This window comes from Myotis myotis, unplaced genomic scaffold (genome assembly GCF_014108235.1).
Source record: "Myotis myotis isolate mMyoMyo1 unplaced genomic scaffold, mMyoMyo1.p scaffold_m19_p_15, whole genome shotgun sequence".
Taxonomy (NCBI): Eukaryota; Metazoa; Chordata; class Mammalia; order Chiroptera; family Vespertilionidae; genus Myotis; species Myotis myotis.
The window spans coordinates 19,937,916-19,960,189 of record NW_023416319.1 but is presented as its reverse complement, the minus strand read 5'-3'; the positions used below and the strand labels follow the sequence as shown (position 1 = coordinate 19,960,189).

The 22,274-nt window shown below is 48.7% G+C and overlaps 1 protein-coding gene across 3 annotated transcripts in view; it reads left to right on the top strand.

Moving 5' to 3' along the window:
* Positions 1–2,491: 2,491 nt before the first annotated feature.
* The window catches only part of ZFYVE27 (zinc finger FYVE-type containing 27), a 25,517-nt gene continuing 5,734 nt past the window's right edge, over positions 2,492–22,274 (top strand). The window contains exons 1-13 of one of the 3 annotated variants that reach the window (XR_004972166.1): positions 2,493–2,630; positions 2,723–2,932; positions 7,272–7,342; positions 9,485–9,671; positions 12,661–12,756; positions 14,083–14,195; positions 14,876–15,015; positions 15,617–15,688; positions 17,066–17,086; positions 17,244–17,388; positions 17,897–17,943; positions 18,125–18,206; positions 19,203–19,382. Coding sequence is in view for 2 of the 3 variants with exons in the window: in XM_036336413.1 (XP_036192306.1) it covers positions 2,593–2,630; positions 2,723–2,932; positions 7,272–7,342; positions 9,485–9,671; positions 12,661–12,756; positions 14,083–14,195; positions 14,876–15,015; positions 15,617–15,688; positions 17,066–17,086; positions 17,244–17,388; positions 17,897–17,943; positions 18,125–18,206; positions 19,203–19,267 (1,287 nt within the window). In the remaining variant the exon portion in view is untranslated. Of the gene's footprint in view, positions 2,631–2,722; positions 2,933–7,271; positions 7,343–9,484; positions 9,672–12,660; positions 12,757–14,082; positions 14,196–14,875; positions 15,016–15,616; positions 15,689–17,065; positions 17,087–17,243; positions 17,389–17,896; positions 17,944–18,124; positions 18,207–19,202; positions 20,797–22,274 lie in introns of those variants that run through there. The other 2 variants (XM_036336413.1, XM_036336414.1) reach the window with 2 other exon arrangements.

Here is a 22,274-nt window from a genome sequence, read left to right as displayed (position 1 = left end):
GGGAAGGGCAGTCCTCCGCAAGCTCACAGCACAAGCGAGGCAGCGCCCAAGCAGCGGAGGGGTTCAGTTGGCTTACGTTAAGAGACTCTTGAAGGGGAGGAGGAGGGGATGAGGCCGGTAAATTAAAACTAAGAATGGCGGCGGCATGATTGGTGCACCAGAGTGCGTTGACACATGAGGTTCAAATCATGCTTCCAGTTGCATGTTGGCTGAGTGACATGGATGAAGTTTCTTAACATGGCTCCGATTCCTCAACTGAAAACGACGATAACCCTAACAGGGTTGTTGGGGGAGGACTACCTAAGATATTGCCTATGGAGAGCTTAGTCCAGTGCCTGGTGGCTGGTAAACCCTCAGTAAGTCCTAGCATTTTTTTTTTTTAACTTTTAAAAGATAAATATTTTTATTGAATTTAGAGAGAGGAAGGGAGAGGGATAGAAACATCGATGAGGAACTTCATCCATGGGTTGCCTCCTAACGCCCCCTACAGGGGATTTAACCCTCAACCCAGGCATGTGCCCTGTCCAGAATCCAATTGTGACCTCCCGGTTAATGGGCCGAAGCTCAACCATTGAGCCACACCAGCCAGGTGCTAGCATTGTTATTATTAATGCAAAGCCATCGGGTGTGTGCTTTAGGGGAGATTAACTGGACAACCAGAGAGGTGGACTGAGTTGGGAAGGGCCTGCCCTTGCACCTATGCACAGTAGCTGCTCAGGAAACACTGAACAGAATTGTATTTTCTGCCAGGCTCACAAGGCATACAGGTTTCTGCCTTTCGTGGGCGCAAGGTCCCGAGGAGGGGAGTTAAGTGCCAAAGTTGGGGAGGAGGATGCAGGCGTAAATTCTTCAGTTTATCTTATTTCCAACTGTTCCCTGTCGGAATCTTCCAGAGCAAAGCGAAGGGGGCTAGGGGCCGGGTTCCGAAGCGCCTGCCCCACGGCTTCGCAGGATGTGGCGAAGGGATGTTGCGCAGGCGCAGAGCGAAGTCAGGGCGGGGCTCGGGAGGGAAAGCGCGCAGGCGCAGTGCTGACGAGAGCGTTTACCTGGCCGGAGTGGGCGGAGCTAAACCCGGGAGCGGACCGGAGGCGGGGCGAGCGCGATGACGTCACGGGCACGCCGCCGCGCAGCGCAGCGAGGAAGCGACGGCGGCGGCGGCGGCGGGGGAGGCGGAGGAGGTTCTCGGACCTGCGACTTCTGAGTGGCATTGGAGACAGGCGCGCTGCCGGGGTGGGGAGGGCCTGAGGGAACGCTACGGGGCCCCGCGGCCCTATCAGTGCCCCCTGGCCGTCCCCGCCCCTCCCTCAATCCACCCAGCGACCGGGTAGGTGAGGTGCCACCCGCTCCCTACTCCCTCGCTTTCGCCGACCGTGCGGAGTAGGGGGCTGCCACCTGCTGTACCAGCGACCTTGGGCGTGGCCTTCCTCGGTCTGGGCCGCGGGGCCCCGTCTGGCTCCTAGGGCTGCGGACGCCAGGGTCCAGGCCGCTGCCGGCGCTGACCTCCTGGGCTCTTACCTCGCGCCCGCCCGGGGTCCTTCCATCCTATCTGGGCCTGCGGGGGGTTCGGGCCCCCGTGGCCCCGGCGTCGCCCCGGCCCCCGCCGATGGATTGCAGCCCCTTGCCCGGGATGGGTTTACGCTGCTGTGCGCCGAGGTCCCGCCCCCTTGTTTTCTGCTTAGCGTTTGGGTAGGACTTTGAAATTAGGAAAGAGGGTGAGCGTTTCCGGTGGCTCTCCTCGGGGAAGGGAGGTTGGGCGTTTCAGGAGGTGATGACTGCTCCTCGGGGTCCGAGGGAGGAAAGGGGGAGGCAAGGGGCAGGGATGGTCCAGAAGGTTGAGAACGGAAGGGAGAGGGAGGCGTGAGAGAATGGGGAGGCGCGGAGGGAAGCACGGGGTCCTGAGGGTGGGCAGTCCATTCAGTCACTTGCCCACTGTGAGCGGAAACAGTGGTGCGTGGAAGGCACAGTCCTTGTCCTGGTGGAGCTTAAAGGGAAGGAGGGTAGCCTGGCAGGGCAGCGGGGGGTGGCACGTTGGTGTGATCGATGCTGCTGGAGTAGGTGCGTAACTTTGTGAGAGCTCTGGGGAGGGTCTCCCCTGAGTCCGGAGGGATGTGTTGGCAAAGGAAGTGATGTGTAAGCTAAGGACCTGAAGGAGAAGGAATCAACCCGTAAACCGTGGGAGAAACATATTTCAGGACATCGGTTCTCTTGAGACCCCCGGCTGCCTCCCTTCAGCTTGGTCTTTACGGTTTACTCTCGATGGGTCAGTGGGACAAAGGACATTAGAGCAGTGGTTCTCAACCTTCCTAATGCCCGACCCTTTAATACAGTTCCTCATGTTGTGGTGACCCCCAATTTCATTGTTACAAATTGAACATAATTAAAGCATAGTGATTAATCACAAAAACAATATGTAATTATATATGTGTTTTCCGATGGTCGTAGGCGACCCCTGTGAAAGGGTCGTTCGACCCCCAAAGGGGTCGCGACCCACAGGTTGAGAACCGCTGCATTAGAGGGAGAGTCAGAAGAGCAGGAGTTTATATCTGCAAAATTCATTTCACCTTCCTGAATGTTCGATTCTTCCTTTGTGAAATGGACATTCCACCTATAGTCCTGCCCCTACCTCACAGGTTGGTTGTAGGCAGTACCTGAAATAATGCAAGTAGAAGTGCGTGGGGCATTGGAAGTGTGATACAAATGTCAGGAATTGTTATGGTTACAGGATGCAGTCATCTGAGCGTGAGGGGTGTGGGCCGGAGGCCAGCCCCAGCGTGATGCCTGAGGCTCCTCTGGAGTCTCCACCTGCTCCTGCCAAGTCCCCTGCCAAGTCCCCGACGTTTGATCTTTTCAACTTGGTTCTGTCCTACAAGAGGCTGGAGATCTACCTGGAACCCCTGAAGGACGCAGGTGATGGTGTCCGGTACTTGCTCAGGTACAGACTTGGTGGAGTTGCTCTGACCTGCTGGGCTTCCTGTCTTCCTGCTCTGTAGTTGTGCTGGCCATTTGGGCAGTGGCTGGGCTGTCCTTTCTGCCCTAGTGAAGGGCCATTGGGCCTTTGGGCTTGTTCCAGGCCCACTCTGTCTCAGGCCCAGCCCAGGAGAGGCCGGCACTGGGAACCATCTGGCCTTTCACTAGGGTTTGTTCTTTGTGGTTGAATAAGCTCATACCCTCGGATTGTGAGCGAACTTTGACTATTGGGCCTTCTGTATCTAAAGTAGGCTTTTCCCCCTCCAGTAATAGCCTAATTAATAATAAAATTAGAATATAATTTAAACCTAAGTTAAAGAAATACAAATACCCATGAATAAGCAGGTATCATTTTCCCTAATCCTTTGGGATTATAGATCTCAATTTTTTTTCTTCTTATTCTGCTTTGGTTTTCATCCTATATAATTGTCTTTTTCTCCTTTCAGCTCATTTTATAAGAAATATTTCATTTTTTTAATTTTCATTTTTTAAAAATATGTTTTTATTGATTTTAGAGAGAGGAAGGGAGAGGGGGAGAGAGATAGAACCATCAGTGATGAGAGACAATCATTGATTGGCTGCTTCCTGCACACCCCCTCCTGGGGATTGAGCCTGAAACCCAAGCATGTGTCTTGACCAGGAATTGAATCGTTACCTGGTTCATAGGTCAATGTTCAACCACTGAGCCATACCGGCCAGGCATAAATGTATTTTAAATTACAGATATGTGCCATTTCACTCTCTAAATACTTCTGTTTGTCTCTAAATAAGGACTTTTTTTTTTCATAATCAAAGTCACATCATAGCTAACAAAATTAACAATAATTCTACGATATCTTCCTATACCCAATTCTTATTCAGATTTCCTCAGTTGTTCCAAGGATGTCATTTACAATTTTTGGACCAAATCAGGCTCTAGTCCAGACTATACATTCTCTGTGATTACTGTCTCTTGTCTTTCTCAATCTTCTTTTATGGGCTCACTGTTCTGGGGAACTTCCTACACAGATATGTCTGGTTACTTCCTCATGGTGCAAACTGCAAGGTAGATATAAAGGATTAGATTTAAATAAAAAAAATTGTTTACAAAACTCCTGTGTTCTTAATATTGCACCTCAGTGGGAGTACATAAACAGCAGGCATTCTTACCCTGGAACCTGTGAAGTGGGCTTTAGGGGCATATGAAGCTCCTGAAACGGAATGAAAAATTATATGTGGGCACGTGTGTATTTCTAGGGAGAAGCTTCTAATTTTATTAGATTCTCATAAAGGACCTTTAACCCTCTAAGATGCTCAAGAGAGACAGGTAGGAGGCAGAGTGAGTTGAGTTGGGTTAACCTCTAAGTGTGCTGTGAGCAATCATTCTTACCTCAGTGTGGAAATAGTGGGAGATTCATTTTTAACTTTTGTACCAAGGCCCTTATTTTTCTTATTCTTCCCAGAACCCCTTTAATTTATGGCATTATCTCTGGAGATGAGCTAGTCAATGTTCCGGGGCAATGTTCTCTACTGTTAGATCACTCTACTCTTGGTGAAAGGGATAGTGAGATAGTATGAGGAGGGGCTCATTTTATAGTCATGGTGGGACCAACTATCTGAAATGAACGTCAGTCTTCCCTAGGGGAGAGGGTGGGCTCTGGAGAGCATGGAGCTGTGCTCTCTGGTGTTTTCTACTGTGTGTGTGGGTGTATGCATGTATGAGTGTAGATATATGTACGTATGTATATGTATGTATGTGTTTTGCCCTTTTTTGGCCCCTCTTTTCTGCCTCTGGCCTATTAGTATTCTTAGCACTAACGTACTAGAAGTTTTCCCTTTATGAAATTAGAAATCTGAGGATGTGGTCCTAGCTGGTTTGGCTCAGTGGATAGAACGTAGGCCTGCAGACTGAAGGGTTCCAGGTTCAGTTTTGGTCAATGGCACATGCCTTGGTTGCTGGCTTGATCCCCAGGAGGCAGCCAATCAGTGATTCTCATCATTGATGTTTCTCTCTCTCCCTCTCCCTTCCTCTCTGAAATCAAGTATATATTAAAAACAAGAAAAGAAATCTGAGGATGTGGTGGGATTGATTAAAGCTGGATGGAGAAGTAGCATCAGGCCTAAAATGCCCTCAGGAGCTTGTGGTCTCTACGCCACTGGGCGACTGCTCTGCTCTGTGAAAGTGGCTGTCAGATTAGTTTGTGTGTTTGATTGTTCTGTTCTTAGTAAAGAGGATTTGATTTTGAAGAGAGACCTAATCTTGAGCTGTGGCTGTTAGGTTTGAAGCCGACAGCTGCAGTAGATTTTTAAAACAACTCCTCTCCTCTGGGACCAGTGACTCCAGTAGGTAGGTCCCGATGGTCCAAAGTGTCAGTGAAGACAGATAGAATGGAAGAGGCTTTGAAATGAAAGTGACTTCAGTGCCTGTATGATGCTTTTATTTCTGAAATGGGATTGACTTAGACCTGGCTTTTAATCTGCTTTTACCCTAGTAGCTGCCACTAAATGGTTTGGAGGCCTAATTAGGGTGGTACAGTTGAAATGTTTTGAATTTTAAGAAATAGGCAGAGAGAGGTCATTCATTTCCTTGCTATAACTGTTAAGAAATAAAAGCAGCACCTAAAGTAGCTAACCTCATTTAGTAACTCTGAAATATCCAAACTAGAGCAACCCCCCCCCCCAAAAAAAAACCCCACACATTTAAGTTCTGAATACATTGCTTGTCAGTAACTTACCTGTTTATTTTTTTATTTGTCTTTCTCCTCTGATGGATGACCTTAAATATGCTGATGCTGCTCTTTATTTTTTTTTAAATATATTTTTATTGATTTTGGAGAGGAAAGAAGAGAGAGAGAGAGAGAGAGAGAGAGAGAGAGAGAGAGAGAGAGAGAGAGAGAGAGAGAAACATCAGTGCTGAGAGAGAATCTTTGATCGGCTGCCTCCTGCATGCCCCCCACTGGCGATTCCTGGCCTGCCTGCCCTGAGCGGGAATCAAACTGCGACCTCTTGGTTCATAGTTTGATGCTCAACTTTTGAGTCATGCCAGCCCGGCTGATGCTGCTCTTTATAGGAGCCAGTAGCTTCATTGCTACATCCTTTTTCCCTATTAAACGTCTTTTATCAGGGACTAAGCCAGCAGTGTTTGCTTGTCTTCAGCAGCCTGAGTCTCTGGCCTTTCTTCCCTCTTTGGAGGCTTCTGCTTTGCCATTAGGTGGTGATGGTGGGAGTTAGGTCTGTGTTTGCTTCCATCTGTTCCTGTTTATTGAGGGCATGTTTGCTGAGAATGCTACACTCTGGTTTTGTCTTCATTTTTTAATATGTTAAGATATTTTTCTCTTTTTGAAATAACATATGTATAAAATAAACTCAAAATTGCAGAAATAAGAGAAAGTTACAAATGGGGTCAAAGAAATCCTTTATGTTTTGTTCTCTTGATTTCTGGATTAGATGATTCTTGTGCAGTGAATATATGTTCTATGAAACTGTAAAAAAGAATGCTATATGTAAATTATATCTCAATAAAATAAAGGAAAATTTTAAAGAATGCTTTCATTGTCACCTTTTAAAGAGAATAGAACCATAGAACCTTTCAAAACACAGGTTAATTGGTATTAACTAGGTTTCTTTCCTTTTTTTTTTTTTTTTTTGAGTGCCCTAGGGGGTTGGGCGAATGTGCACAAACAACTGTCAACAGATGGTTGTTGGCATCAATTCAGTGCTAACATGAATCTCCAATTTGGGGTTCAGTGATGAAGGAAACTTGATTCAGTGCAAAACAGCTCGATAGTAACACAGCACTGGCTATGAAAACAGCAGGCTGTGAGGCGGCCTGGGGGCCAGGCTCCTCTCTGGCTAGACAGCTCTGCCTGCTCCTCGATGGTTTGCTCTGCTCTGCTCTGCTCTGCGCAGGTCTGCTCTGCCCTGTGCTGCTCTGCTCTGCTCTGCTCTGCTCCAGTGAGGCATCTTTGGTGTTTCAGCTCCAGCCAAGGGAATGCAGTCTTAGGAAGAATGGGAGAGTGTACTCTTCACTAGGTTTCTTAGTAGTTAATGTTATGAATGTTTCCTCTTCCTTGGAGAAAGTGCTACAGGTCTTCTAGTTCTAAGAGGATACCTTTTCTCACCCCAGGACCTAATATGTGATTTTAACTCCTCTCCCAGTCACCTGTCCAAGTGAGACCCAGTTTTCATTTCTCCTTGACACCCTGAGCTCAGGCCCTCTCCTCTTGCTCCTGGTTTTAATGACTCACCTGTGCTGGCTCACCCCCCCTTCCCACTTGGAGGAGCATCTGGCTGGTCTTTAGTGACTAGAACTCTCTGTGTTGTAGGTGGCAGACGCCTTTGTGTTCCTTGCTGACCTGCCTGGGCCTCAACGTCTTGTTCCTCACCTTGAATGAGGGTAAGAACTGCTTTCAGGGGCCGGGCTTTTGTGTGAATGAATGTGGGGAGGAATTCCGAAAAGCAGCCCCACGTGAAGGAGCCATTGGTCTTGCCCTGGAGCTGGCCTTCCTCTGTGTCTGCATGCTGTCAGAACACAGGTTCTGGAGAGACACGTTCTGGGCTAGAATCCGGGCTGGGTTGGGGTTGCCCTAATACCTAATTTTCCTCATGTCGAAAGGGAGGATGATAACAGTGCTTTCCACAGAGGGTAGTTGTAGGGAATGAGAGGACCTGTGTGTAACACTTAGCTCAGTGCCTGACAGTAAGCGGCCAATACCTGACAGTAGTCCGCCCTTATCCACGGTTGTGTGTTCTATGGTTTCAGTTGTCCACTGTCAACCTACTGTGTGCTAGCATAGGCTTTAAAAATATTTTCAAAAGTATTAAATAGAAAATTCCAGAAATCAGCAATTTATACGTTTTAAATTGAGTGCCAGTCTGAGTAGCCTGATGGAATCTCTCTGTCCCTCCGGGATGAGAATCATCCCCGTGCAGTGTATCCACTCTGTATGTGCTACCTGTCACTTAGCTGACCTCTTGGTTATCAGTTTGACTGGCATGGTACTGCTGTGCTTGTGTTCAAGTAACACTCTTTTTTACTAAATAAAGGCTCCAAAGCACAAGAGGAGTGGTGCTGGCAGTTTCGATATGCCAGAGAGAAACTGTAAAGTACTTCCTGTAAGTGAAAAGGTGAAAGTTCTTGACTTAAGAAAATCAAGTATGCTGAGGTTGGTAAGCTCTACAGGAAGCACGAATCTTCTGTCTGTGAAATTGCCTAATTTATAAATTAAACTTTATCATAGGTATGTATGTATAGAAAAAAACAGTTTATGTAGGATTCAGTACTATCCACGGTTTTAGGTATCCACTGGGGGACATGGATTATATTCCCTGCAGCTCAGGGGGTCTTCTGTGTTGTTATTATTATTATCGTTTCCTTTTTGACTGAATGCTTTTTCCATTTTGGCTTCCAAGCTGATTCTGGGGTCATTTGGGGCATGATATGGGGTGAGGGGACAGAAAGGTAAGCTGAGGAGGATTTTTGCCACATCTGTTGATTTTCTGTGGCTCAGCAAATGAGCCCAGCAGGGGTTGCTGGACAGTCACCACCAGTAAGGAGTCTAGTGTGATGCCTTTGAGGTAGATGTGTGGACAGGTGGGTGGCAGGATGGGTCCTGGGTAGTGATGTCTCCTGGGGAACTGTTATGACAAGGTGGGCTGTGACCCAGCTCTTTTTCTTGTTGAAACTGGCAGATGGCTGCAAGAAAACCCAAAACAACAAAACAGCTGAACCCTCAGGGGAAATGAGTGGAGGACCTGGGACAGATTGTTCTGAGGAGCTGGGTCCTTGACTCACGTATTCCTTCTGTTGAACCCACATTTCTCAAGTGTCTCCTTGGTTTTCTATGGAGAGATGGACTCAGTGGGTTGAAAATAAACCCATTTCACATAAGGCTTCCTGTTGCTTCTCAGTGGGGCTCTTTGCCTGATTGAACTCAGATAGCATTCCCAGGCTGTTAGGTTTTTCCGAACGTATTTCCAAAGTAAATTAGTTCATAGAAGAGATATTTAGCATTTACTCTGTGCCCAGTGAGTGCTCTATTAGCCTGCCTCCAGGGTACCAGAGTTCCTTTGGATTTTCTCTCAGCCTTTCCATTTTTCAGTCCACGGTGGTCTGGGATATCCTAAAAGGCAAAGGGAAGGTTTCCAATCTGCCCCAGTGGTCCAACGGTCAGAATGTCAGTCATCGGGAAGCCCCAGTGGCCACTCCAGGCATGAGCCACCTATTGTATGCTAGTGTAGGTTTCTTAATATTAAAAACATGCGTTTGGTGCCACAGCAGTGACTAGACAGACAAAGGCCCAGCCCTTAAGAGTCTACGTTTGTGAAAGAGACAACAACCATACATTCTGTGAAGTAAAATAAAGCTGGGGCAAGGGGCTGGAGAGTGAGGGGGGAGACACTGTTTTCTGTGGCGTGATCAGAGAAGGCCTCTTGGGCAGAGCTCTGGAGGAGGTGAGGGAGCAAGCATGTGGACATGTGGGTGGGTGAAACGCCTGACCTTGCTACCTGTTTACCTACAGTATTATTGATCCCACAGGTGCGTGGTACTCAGTGGGTGCCTTGGTGATTTCAGTGCCCGCCCTTCTGGGCTACCTGCAGGAGGTCTGCCGGGCACGGCTGCCGGAATCTGAGCTCATGCGGAGGAAGTATCATAGCGTGAGGCAGGAGGACCTGCAGAGAGTTCGCCTGTCTCGCCCCGAGGCTGTGGCCGAGGTGAAGTGCTTGTGAGTATGGAAGGAGCCAGGGAGGTGAGGGACAGTCACAGTCACACCTCCCACCACACTGTGTGTGCCAGGCATTGTATTAGGCAAACCACAGATGTCCATTTCTTTTCATCTTTTTAATAGTTCTGGTAGGTAGCTACTATTATTATCCTTCATTTATGGATGAGGAAAGGGGCTTTCACAGCTAGAAATGGACGGAGTTGGGATGAGAATCCAGATCCAGCTGGTTTCACAGCTTGTTTTCTCTCCACTCGAGAGAGTTTAGGGCAGTGGTTCTCAACCTTCCTAATGCCACGACCCTTTAATACAGTTCCTCATGTTGTGGTGACCCCAACCATAAAATTATTTTCGTTGCTACTTCATAACTGTATTTTCATTGTTACAAATTGAACATAAAGCATAGTGATTAATCAAAAAAAACAATATGTAATTATGTATTCAATATGTGTTTTCTGATGGTCTTAGGCGACCCCTGTGAAAGGGTCGTTCGACCCCCAAAGGGGTCATGACCCACAGGTTGAGAACCGCTGGTTTAGGGTCTTGACTTAGCGTGTGCATGCAGGAGCCACAGCCATGTTCCAATCCTAGCTCTTACATTTACTTGCTGTGTGACACTGGGCAGGTTGCTTAGCTTTCCTGTGCCTCAGCTGCTTCATCTGTTAAAGAAGATAATAATAGGCTTACCTCATAGGTGGCTGTGCAGATTAAATGAGTGTCTAGTACCCAGGAGGCGTTCAGTAAATATTAGTCGTGTTCACTGCACTATGGAGACACTTCTTAGATGTGACAGAGCTGGTACTGCTGAAGAAGCACCGTAAGCCTGGTGCATAATGTTAACATCACTTCAGTGGCAGCTGCCATTTGGTGCGCCCTCCCTCAACTAGGTTCTCTTGACATACAGCAGGGTCCTCATCCCTCCCTGGGCAGCCAAAAAACAGTTATAAACAGAGCCCCTCTCCTCCACCCCCCGAAAGTCTGAGTTATCTGGAGTGGGGTTTGAATATCTGGGTTTTTTTTAATCTTTTACTTTGAAATGATTTTAACCTAAAGTCAACTGGAATGTATAGTTCAATCTTTATTAGGGTATAGATTGTAGTTAGTAAGCCCATGTATGACTAATTAAAATGAGGCTGTGAAAGTAAAAAGACAAAACAAACAAAAACTAACAGAAGAGTTGCAAGAATAATACAAAGAACTCTCATGTGCCCTTTACTCAGAATAATTATCAACGTTTTGCCACATTGGCTGCATCTGTCTCTCTTTACACTATTTTTTCTTCCTGAACCATTTGAAAGTAAGTTGCAAACATCATGCCTGTTACCCAGATACTTCAGCGTGTATTTTCTAAGAACAAGGACATTCTCTCTTTTTTTAAAAAATACGTTTCCATTGGCTTCAGAGAGAGGAAGTGAGAGGGAGAGAGGGACAAACATCAATAATGAGAGAGGATTATTGATCGGCTGCCTCCTGCACACCTCCTACTGGGGATTGAGCCCACAACCCAGGCATTTGCCCTGACCGGGAATTGAACCGTGATCTCCTGGTTCATAGGTTGATGCTCAACCACTGAGCCACACTGGTTGGGCCAAGGACATTTTCTTATGTAGCCACAGTCCTGTAATCAAAATTAGGGATATTTACATTGGTAACATTAACATTAGTATTATTATTTAATACAGAGTTCATAATCAGATTTTACCGCTTGTATTAATAAGGTCTTTTATATAAATTTCTCCTAATCCAGGATCCAATCCAGAATCACACATTGCATTTATTTTTATGTCTCTTTAGTCTCCTGTAACCTGTAATAGTTCCTCAGAGACTTCTGTTTCTCGAGACCTTGACACTTTTTAATAGAACAAACTTATTATTTTGTGGTATTTTCCTCAGTTTGGGGTTACCTAGTTCCTCATGATTAGATTCAGGTTGTGCATTGTTGGCAGGAAATGACAAGTGACATGTCATTGTCAATGCGTTGCATCAGGAGATATGTGATGTCAGTTTGTCTTGTTATGGGAGGTAGTATCTTTGATCCCTTGGTTAAGGTTTCTCCACGGTAAGATGACCCTTTCACTCTTTAGAGTTAGTAATCTGAGGGGGGTACACAAGTAAATACCTTGTTCCTTATCAAATATTTACCTACTTTTAAATCCATTGATGAGTCTTGCCTTCACCAGTTTATTCCTATGATGATTGCAAAGGTGATTTTGTAATTGTCATGATTAGCTGGCATTCTACTGTAATTCTTACTTATTATCAGTATGAACTCAAGATTTTTAAACTTAATTTAATGGCTTATAATGTATTACTGTTAAAGATTTTGATCTCAAATTGTCCTAGATTTGGCCAGTAGGGTCTCTTTTGAACTGGCTTCTGTGTTCTTTCGATATGCCCCCATCTTTTTTGAGTGCTTCCTTTATGGGACTAAATGATGTTCAAATTTATCTTATACTTTCCCTGCCCTGGCTCTAGAATCAGCCATTTTCCCCAGGAGCCCTTCGGAAACCAAGGCCTGGATGCTCATTGTACAGCTTGTGCTCATTGCTTCTGTGGTGCATCCATTAAAAAAAGCTCTCCAAGTGAGTCTGCCTTACACACCAGGTGGAGGCACATTGATCTGTCTACCTCCTGTCATTTATCCTCCCAGCTCTAGAGTATCTGTGAGGTGGGTACCCCGCTCCTCATTTTATAGAGGAAAACGGCAGCCCTCTTAAGTAAAGGTAAGTAACTGGCCTCATAGTAATAGTTAGAAAGAGGCCAGAGCAGGAACCTTTGTCCTATTTCCACCTCAGCAGGGATTCCAAAAAGGGGACTGAAATGTATGAATGTTCTCCTGAGCTCTCCGGCCCCTCCCGCGGGTTTGAAGAGACTGGCCATCCCTAGCAGCTGTGCCTGTGAAGTCCCAGGCTCTGCTGCCCCAGAGTTCGGTCAGGCCCCTTGGGTGAGTGGGGCTGGGCATGCGGCTCATAGACGCCCCTTGTGTCTGCAGCTTGATCCAGCTGGAGGCCTTCCTGCGCCGCCTGTGCTGCACCTGTGAAGCCGCCTACCGGGTGCTGCGCTGGGAGAACCCCACCGTGTCCTCACAGTGAGTGCCCCTCTGCTCCCACTCCCACTCCCACTGCCCTGGACGAATTTGTAACTTGAGCCCCAGGCAAAGCCAGCTGCCTTGAGGGCCCCAGGGCCCCTAACTCAGGGGAAGAGAGGCTTACAGGTGGGAATGCACTGCTTTGTGTATGGTAATATATTTTAATAACAGAAAAATCACTATGTCAGTGATGGCGAACCTATGACACCCGTGTCAGAGGTGACACGCGAACTCATTTTTTTGGTTGATTTTCCTTTGTCAAATGGCATTTAAATATATAAAATAAATATCAAAAATATAAATCTTTGTTTTACTATGGTTGCAGATATCAAAAAATTTCTATATGTGACACGGCACCAGAGTTAAGTTAGGGTTTTTCAAAATGCTGACACGCCGAGCTCAAAAGGTTCGCCACCACTGCACTATGCCGTCTCCCACCCTGATATAGCGGCTGATACCATGTTTAGATCGACTTCTAGGGTTGGTCATGTGCATATATACTCTATAGTTTCACAACGTATGTGAGATTCCCTTTTTTTTCTTTTTCACTTACCATTCTATATCATCAGTGATTTTCTTTGTTGCCATATGACTTTTGGGATTATTGTAATACCAGATTAATATCGAGGGTGCATATGCTATGATATATGGAACCATTCTATTCTACATTTAGCCAGTTTTACTTTTATTACTAACCCTGTAGTGAACATTTGTATGGGTTTAGCTTTTGAAAATATTTTCTTAGAATAAATTCAAGGATGGAACTACTGGATCAAATGGAAGGAATGTTCTTTAGGTCCTTTATATATAAATAATAATGACAACAAATAGTTATTTAGTTTCCCCCTTGTGCCAGGCCCTGTGCTCAACACCTGCCATGTATTGTCTTACTCTTCATAATAAGTCTAGGAGGCAGGCACTATTTTAATCCCCACTTACCTGTGTAGGAAGTGACACACAGAAAGACCAAGGGGCTTGCCTAAGGGCACAAAGCAAGAAATGGCAAAGCTGGATGCAAAGCCAAGTTTGTCTTATTCTAGACTTCAGAGTCTAGAGCCTGAGGAGTGATGAGCATTGAACCAGTATACGTGGCCCAGCCTCAGCCATTGCGACGGCCTCACCAGTATCCATTGTTAGCAACCAGTGACTTGTTGGTGGTTGTCAAGCCTTCCACTTTGCTTTATTGTCCACTTGTTTGATCAGCAGATCCTGTCAGTTTACTAACTGCCCAGTGCTATTTCTTGCCCGAGGTCTATGCGGGGTGCTCCAAATTGTTTCCTTCTGGTCTTAGGAATTTCTGATCCTGTGGTTCCTCTGTCAATCCAGGTTCTATGGAGCTCTTCTGGCCACAGTTTGCATGCTGTATCTGTTGCCGCTGTGCTGGGTCCTTGCCCTTTTAAACAGCACACTCTTTCTAGGGAACGTGGAGTTCTTCCGAGGTAAGCCCTGGAGAGCCTGACAGATGGGCTCCTTGCTTGTCTCTATCGCTGATCATCTATTTGCTATTCTTTCCACAAGGGGGCAGCACCACATTAGGCGGGCTCCCCTGGGCTCTGCTTCTCTGAGATGTTTGGTGGGACACAGGGGAGGCTGCTACAGTAGCGGTCCCTCTGCCTTTCTGAAGCAGGTGAATCACTGCTTAGGTGATATGTGGCTTCTGGGAGGTAAGGGAGGGATGTTTTCCCAGTGCTGCCACCTGATTTTCAGGACACAGCCCCCTGGAGTTGCTGCCACATCTCTGTGTGATCCCAGAGTCCCTGTGTGCCGTCTGGCTTCTAAAGCAATGAGGCAGGCTGGAGAGGCCCTGAGTCATAGACGCTTGGGCCTTTACATATGTTTGGCTGATTGCTATATTTATTTTACTTGGTGTGGTTGGGTAATTAATTACAGAATCCCTAATTTATCAAGCACTTACTACGTTTAGTCTCTTTACAGTAATCTCATAGGGTGGGTGGTGGTATCTCTGCCTTTTTTTATGAGGTTAGGTTAGGTGACTTGTTTGGAATTAGGAGTGGGATGCTGGAGGAAGAGGCAGCCAGCAGCAGAAATGGATACCCCCAAAGTACCACTCATTCCATCCTGTTTCTGCCTCCCATCCCACTCTTCTTGCCCTGAGTAGTGGTGTCTGAGTACAGGGCATGTCTGCAGCGACGGATGAAATCCAGCCAGGAAGAGGGCACCTTCCAGAGCCCACCATCCCCGGATGCTGGAGGGAAGGGCGTTCTGCCAGACTGCACGCCTACGCCCACACCCACAGAGGTGAGCGTCCCCCACCGTCAGGGCAGAGCCTGCTGTGGGCAGGTTCCGGCACCTTCCTATTACCAGCTTGTTCGTAGCACATAGCTTCTGGGCTGGCCTCTATGTAGTTCCTGTTTCTCCCTAGGCCTCATCCCCTCTGAAGTGCTTGATAGTAATAATTGTAATAATAATAGCTACTCTGTGCTTACTGAGTAGTTACTCTGCTGTTCCAAGCACTTTATAGATATTAACCCCATGAGGCGTAGGCTATTTCTGGGGATGAGATTTTGTTCTTCTTTGCAGAGGAGAAGGCTGAGGCACAGTGGTTGCTGGAGGGTGGTGTTGCCAAGATTCAGGTGGCCCTGTGGTTCCAGAGTCCATGCTCTCAACCCCTGTGCTGAAGCCCCCACAGGTCCACCCTGGTCTTGGTCCTATCTCCCTGTCCCCGCTAGGTCAGAGAGCACTTCTTTCCCATGACTTCCTTCTTTCTTGCAGTTGTGCCATTTCCTCCGGGGCAGGAATAGAAGTTTGGGAAACCTGAGTGCTGGCTCAGGGGAGGTGGCCTCTGCCTTAGGTGTCAGGCTGCGACTCCTCTCCTTCTCAGTAAAATCTCTCTTCCCAGGACCTCACGCCAGGCAGCGTGGAGGAGGCCGAGGAGGCTGAGCCTGATGAGGAATTTAAAGATGCGATTGAGGTGGGTGGCCCTTTTCCCCAGCACCCTCTACTGACCAGGCCAGAAATTGGGTGGTCCTGGAGCTATGTGGCTTCTCACATCCCAAATCTGGGTTCTTAAATTCTCTTACATCCAAGTGAGAACCTGAAACTTGCTCTGAGCTCAAACTCAGTGGGTGAAGGGGGTCACTGAACTTGTGCCTGTCCTGTTGCTGATCTAGTGACCTGTCCTGGCTGCCCAGGGCAGGGATGGCTCTGGAAGCCTCTGGGAATGCCCTGCTGGGGATTGGCTGCAGTTGTGGACTTGGCACCTTTGGTGTGGGGAAGGCAGATTTGGGGGAGGGCACTGCCTGGTCCCCAACTACTCTTAGGCAGAATGAGGGCTGAAAGATGCCCCTTTGGGGGGCAGGGAGAGGAGATTGGAGAAAGTGGTTGCATGGCCAAGTTCTAGGTCAGAGAAAGTTAAACAGTTTTTCTGATTTTAAGACCCTCTCTGTGGTCCAGGGTGGCACTTCTGGAACCCAGTAGTTCAAGCTGATAGTTTACAGTGTTTTATTTGGCATACAAACCTTATATTTTTTGAGCCAATATTTAAAAATGGGGAGATTTCAGTGAAAACTGGATTTTCAATTTTTAAGCAGCTCTGGTAGCCCTGAGTCCACAGTGGCCCGTGTAGCTGAGGAGTGACTGTCCCCTTTAGAAAGTCACACAGTCCCCTCCCCTACCCCTCCTCATGTTCCCTGGTCACTGAGTCCTAGTGGCAGCTGTCATTTTGTTACATTTGCGCTATTGTTTCCTTAGAGGAGGAAATAATTTCTCTTTTAAAGTGGGAAAATTGAGACATAAGAAATGGGGTCTTGGGTGTTTTCACCGGGCCTGTGGTTTTCACCTAGCCCATTCATTTTTACATCAGCCCGGTCCATTTACTTTTCAACCACTGAAAGATTTCCCTGAGACTTTCGTACACGATTGTAGACTCTGAATCTGGATGGTGGTGCTTTCAAGCATTTCTGTTTATAACCCACAGTAAGAAACACACGCACATCTTGGCCCAGTTCACACTTGTTTATAATACGGATAAAGCTGAACTGAAACAAGTTTCCCAACAGATGCATCATAAGGGATCTTTTCTTTCCTGTTCTGTTCTATTCTGTTAAAAGAATGACCCACTTAATCAGTCTCACCCAGTTTGAAAAACAGGACACAGCTCCTCCCAAGCTTATTTGATGCTGGGGTCCTTTTTTGGGGACCTCTTTTAATGTCACCCTTTGGGACTTGCTTGGACAGAACTCAGAGTAACACTTGAGTGTTTCCTTTTGCTGGGGGCTGCCTCATAGCAACTTCCTTCCTGCTGTCTCTCTCCTTGTTTTCTTCTTCTCCCCTGCACCTCGGGAAGCAGGAGACCCACTTGGTGGTGCTGGTAAGTAGGAGCCTTGATGAGGTGGGCGGGGGCCAGGCAGGGGGAGGGTGGCCACAGTCACCACACCTCGTGGGGTCCGCTGTGTTGGGTGCCTCTGCATGCCGGCCCTGGAGCCCTGCCACAAGGTGGGCGGGACTGGAAGGAGCTGTTCCTACAGGAGGAGGATGAGGGTGCCCCGTGCCCGGTAGAGGACGAGCTGGCCCTGCACGACAACGGGTTCCTGAGCAAGAATGAAGTGCTGCGCAGCAAGGTGTCGCGGCTCACAGAGCGGCTCCGCAAGCGGTACCCCACCAACAACTTCGGTACAGTCGGGACAGGGACAGGGCGGGGCACCGTGGCCACAGGGCCAAAGTCTTGGAATTGTGGGTATGGGTTTGTGACAAGAGTGAGGGGTACTGCGGTGTCCATGGGACCCACATAGTGGGATTGTTGAGTGAGTGTGGGTTACTTCTTATCCCCCTGTCCTTATTGAGCTTGTGGGAAGATAAGGAATTGGGTTCCAGAAGTGCCACCCTGGACCACAGAGAGGGTGGTGACCCTGTCAGCTTCAGGTGGTTTCCAGGGGGCACATTCTGCTGGATGTTCCTCTTTATCGGCTGAGCCTGCAGGTGGGGCCTCTAAGCCCCAGGAGGGTATAGGGACTGGCAGCTCTGTAGTCTCCCTTCCTTCTGTCTCTGGATCTGGACTTTGCTCCCTTACTCACTGCTCCCAGCCAAGGAGTCTGGGCTGGTGTCCTGAGTCCCCATTTGGAAGACTCAGGAGCGGGTGAGAGTTGAGAGGCTCAAGGCTGAGCTGCTGCCTCTTTCTCAGGGAGCTGTACAGGCTGCTCGGCCACCTTCTCAGTGCTGAAGAAGAGGGTAAGTCTCCTTGAGGGTTCCCTGTTGGGTCTCAGTCCTGCCCCACCTGGGCACCTCCCCAGTCCACAGATGTCCCAGGTTCCTTGGGTGGGATCTGTGGGTGGGCAGGAGGGGGTGCTGAGGGCTCCAGGTGCCTGGGGCTGGGGATGGGTCGCATACTGACCTTGGCTTTTGTTGGCAGCGGAGCTGCAGTAACTGTGGAAATAGCTTCTGCTCCCGGTGCTGCTCCTTCAAGGTGCCCAAGTCTTCCATGGGGGCCACAGGTGAGTGGTGCAGGCGGCTGAGGGTCAGGGCAGGGCAAGGGCGTGGTTGTTCCCACCTCTGAGGAGGTGCTGCCTGTGGGATAGGAGTGAGGGGTCAGTGATAGGTCAAGGGAACTTGGGATCCTGGTCTGGCCTGTAGTAACATCTCCTCCATCACCGTTAACAATAAAAAACACAAAAGAATATATATGATCTATCAAAATTATGATGGGTGATAATGAATGACTGTGACGGCTTCTTTGAAGTTAAAACACTTCAAAGTTAAAGCAGCGTTAGCCACACCAATGGGCTCCCAACGCCACGCCTGCCTTCCCCAGAGACCACCATCCTGAATTTCATTCTTTTCCTCATTGCCTTGGTAATACTTCCGATAAAATAAAGAAGAATGTCTTTTCCGTCTATAAAAGCTGTACATTATCATTGTAAACAAAACAACGTACAGATGAGCAGAAGGCGGAGCTCCACATGCACATAGGATAAACGCATATGCACGCTCTAGAAAGGGAGCCTGTTTCACACAGTTCCTTGTAATACGTTACAATGAGGAATCAAGGGTTTTTGTCTTTCCTTCCGGTCATGCAAGTAGCATGTGCTTATACTGGAAGTTTTGGAAATTACCATACAGAAGAAGTAGGAAGAGAAAAATAAATCTGTAATCTTATCACCCAGAGAAAACCACTGTTAAAACATCTTGGAAATTTTTCTTCTGACTCTTTATTTAAAAAACATTTTTATAGGTGTTGAGTTGGTGGCAAAATAATTTCTAATGCATAGAACACCTGGGAGAGGCCTGCTGTTGGCATGGTCACCCCCAAAGTTCCTGGTTCCCATAAAAAGATGTCTCCAAGGGCAGGCTAGTGAGCTGAGTTGGCAAGGGTATGGGCTGAGCAGTGGGTGGTCTGTGGGCTTTGGGGCCTGGGGAGGTGGTTCTGGTAGTTGGGGTCATGAGCCAAAGGGCACGAGGAAGCGTCTCACCAAGTTTTTCCCCCTTTTCAGCCCCCGAAGCCCAGAGAGAGACTGTGTTTGTGTGTGCCTCGTGTAACCAGACCTTGAACAAGTGAGAAGAGGGGACAGGATCCGAGCAAGCGCCGGTCCCTGGGCCAGCAGCAGTAGACCCCACTCTCCCTACCCTAGCCCTGTGTGGCGTGTGCTGGGCAAATGTGGCCCGAACGCTAGGTAGGCTTCCCTTCTCTGCCCTTGCTGTCTCCAGCCGGGTTCTGGAGCTGTTCCCCACTCCTGCAGATGGTCACCAGAGGGGAGAGGAGCCCCTGGGGGGTCTGATAGGTTTGCCTTGCTCTGTCCTGGGCTGTTAGTAGACTTTGGCCTGGGCAGGGAATATAAGCTAGAGGGCAGAAGAGAGCCACTCCTGGTCTCCATTGGGGTCTCTGAGGATCAGGGAGGCTCTACAAAGCTGGGAATACTCTGAGACCGGAGATCAGAAACTGGGAAAAGAGATTCCTCCTCCCATGGGGTACTGGGCCAAGACGTTTGCCTCGAGAGTCTGTGCAGGCTTGGGAGTGCCATGCCCCAGCTCTGCTGTGTGAATGTCCCTCCAGGCACCAGGATCTCATTATTTGCCCACCAACACTTTTAGGCTAACAAGACCAAAAGTGTTTCTAGAAACAGGGTTGAAGTTCCGAAGTTCCCCCAGAGGAGGCTGTGAGTAGGAGGGCCTGGCAGAGTCCTTGTATTAATCAGAGCAAAACATAGGAGTCCCAGCAGCTCAAAGGACCTCAGCCCCACGTTGCAGAAATCTTGACGTGCAGGATCTCAGCTCACAGCTGCCCTCAGCCCTGGTGGGTAGATGCCAGGCACTCCGATCACTTCTGCTCCCACTGCTCAGAGCCTCGGGCACCCCTCCTCTGGCTCAGAGCTGCATTTCCCCTCCCCAGCACCTCGTCCCATGTAGTGTGAGACCGGAGCAGAGGTCCTGAGCCCTTGACCCTCGGGGGCCTGGGAAGCGTGTGATCTTGCCGAGCTGGGTCCTACGTTCCAGGCTGTTCTCCAGCAAAACAGTCTTAGTTATGGGACAAGGCCACTTAGGGTCCCCATCCTCTCTCCAGCAGTTTCACACGCATTTATGTGCTCTCTGGGCTTTGTGTCTCTCTAAGCCATGAGCGGGCTCAGGCACCCCTTCCCTTCCCTGGAGCTGCCCTGCTTTTTTGAAGTATTTATTTATTTATTTCATGGTTCCTGGGAACATGGCACAGGCAATGGGCTGAGGATGGGGGCTTTGGCCCTAGGATGCTTCCCTGGAGTCCTGGGACTCAGAGCCCATAGGAGGTGGAGATGTTCCTACACCCTAAGCAGGGACCCAGGAGGCAGGTTGGGGAGGCAAGGACCATTCTAGACCAGCTTTCTCGCCAGGCCAACAGTCTAGCCTGGGCTGGGAAGACAGGGGCCTGCTCCAGGCCAGTGAGGGGCAAGTCCCTGGGGACCCAGGCAGGCCTTGGTGTCCCCCTTCCTCAGGCTCCTTTGTCCTGTTCAGAGATGAGCATTAAGTACCCTGTGCTTTATTACACTGGAGAGGAACTAAAGGACTTCTGTGTATATGGAGAATTATCAATAAAAAGGCCTCAAGCTTCTTGTTTTTGACCTGGTCCTTGCGCTCATCCTCTCCCTAAGGCCAGAGAGCCGATCCCCCCAGTGCTGGCCGAGCGTGCGGGCCTGGGTTGTGCTTGCAGCACAGGGGTGGATGGGCATGGAGGCGAAGTCTGGGTATGAGCCGGGGGCAGGAGGAGGAAAGCTGTGCCTTGCACAGGACAGGCTCAGCACATGTTTGTTGGATTGACTTGAGGCTCTGTCTTGTGACCAAATTGTGGGGGCTGGGGTTGGTTGGGACCAGAATTCAGTAAACTAAGCAATGCAGGCTTTAGAATGGAAAGATTTTAGCTAATCCTTCTGAGAAAACAAAAACGGATCTGCCCTAGGTGAGGCTGAGAGCCAGCCGGTAAGAGGATTGGCTGTGAGATGGGGGTATCAGTAGTTCTTGAAGGCCGGGGTGTGGGGGGTGTTTACTGGTTGTCAGGCACTGTGGTAAGTGCTTTACACACATTGTTTCATTTAATCGTCACAATGGCCCTATGAGGCAGGTGCTATACTTCTCCCCATTTTACAGGTAAGGAAATTGAGGTCCAGGGAAGTTAAGCAGTGGCTGGGAAAGGCTCAGCATGGCACTTGGCAGACCAGGGCTGGACAGGAGCTATGCCTCCAGATGGTAGGCATGGGGCAGTGAAGAAGGGAGTGTGAGACCCTGTCTTAGGGAGTTAGGTTATGTGGCAGCCCCATGCACGTGCAACTCGGATTTAGCTGTCGGGTGTCCTTGCAGCATGCTGCAGCCTGGTCTGGTCTAGGTGGGATTCTGTGAAGCTCAGGAGCTTCCCCTGGTGTGGAGGAGCCCAGCAGCGCCATAGGGGTCCTGAGAGGCAGGGAAGCAGCAGGACCTTGTCCTGGCAGTTTTTACAGATGAGCTTATTCACTTTAAAAAGTATTAAGGCAGCCCTGGTCAGTGTGGCTCAGTCGGGCATCGTCACGTGCACCAAAAGGTTGTTGGTTTGATTCCTAGTCAAGGCACATGCTAGGGGGTGTGCAGGAGGCAGCTGATCAATGTTTCACTCTCTCCCTCTCTCTCCAAAACCACCACCACAAAACATATAAGGCAGCCTTAGCAGTCTGGTGGGCCATCAGGTGGAGGAGTGGAAAATAAAATAGGAAGAGCCTTTGAGCAAAAGGAGTGAGCACAGGCCTAGGGAAGAGGCAGCTGGGGCTGTGCCAGCACTTCTCATGAGGGGGTGTGTCAAAGGTAGGTCAGCTGGAAGGCTGCTCCGACATCATCCAGCCTGTCCTCTCACGCAGCGGTGACACTGTCCATGGGAGGATACGTGTTCCCCACGCTGTTACACGGAGCAGGGGACTTAGAGCCTGCGTTAGTCAGGGAGTGTCCTGGAGGGGGTAGGGAAGGGTGCTTGCTGTGGGCCTGCTCTGCTATCAGCTATAGTGGCGCCATTTGAGTTGCCATAGGGGCATTGCCCCGAGCCTTTCTATGTTACTTTACTCGTCTGTAAAATG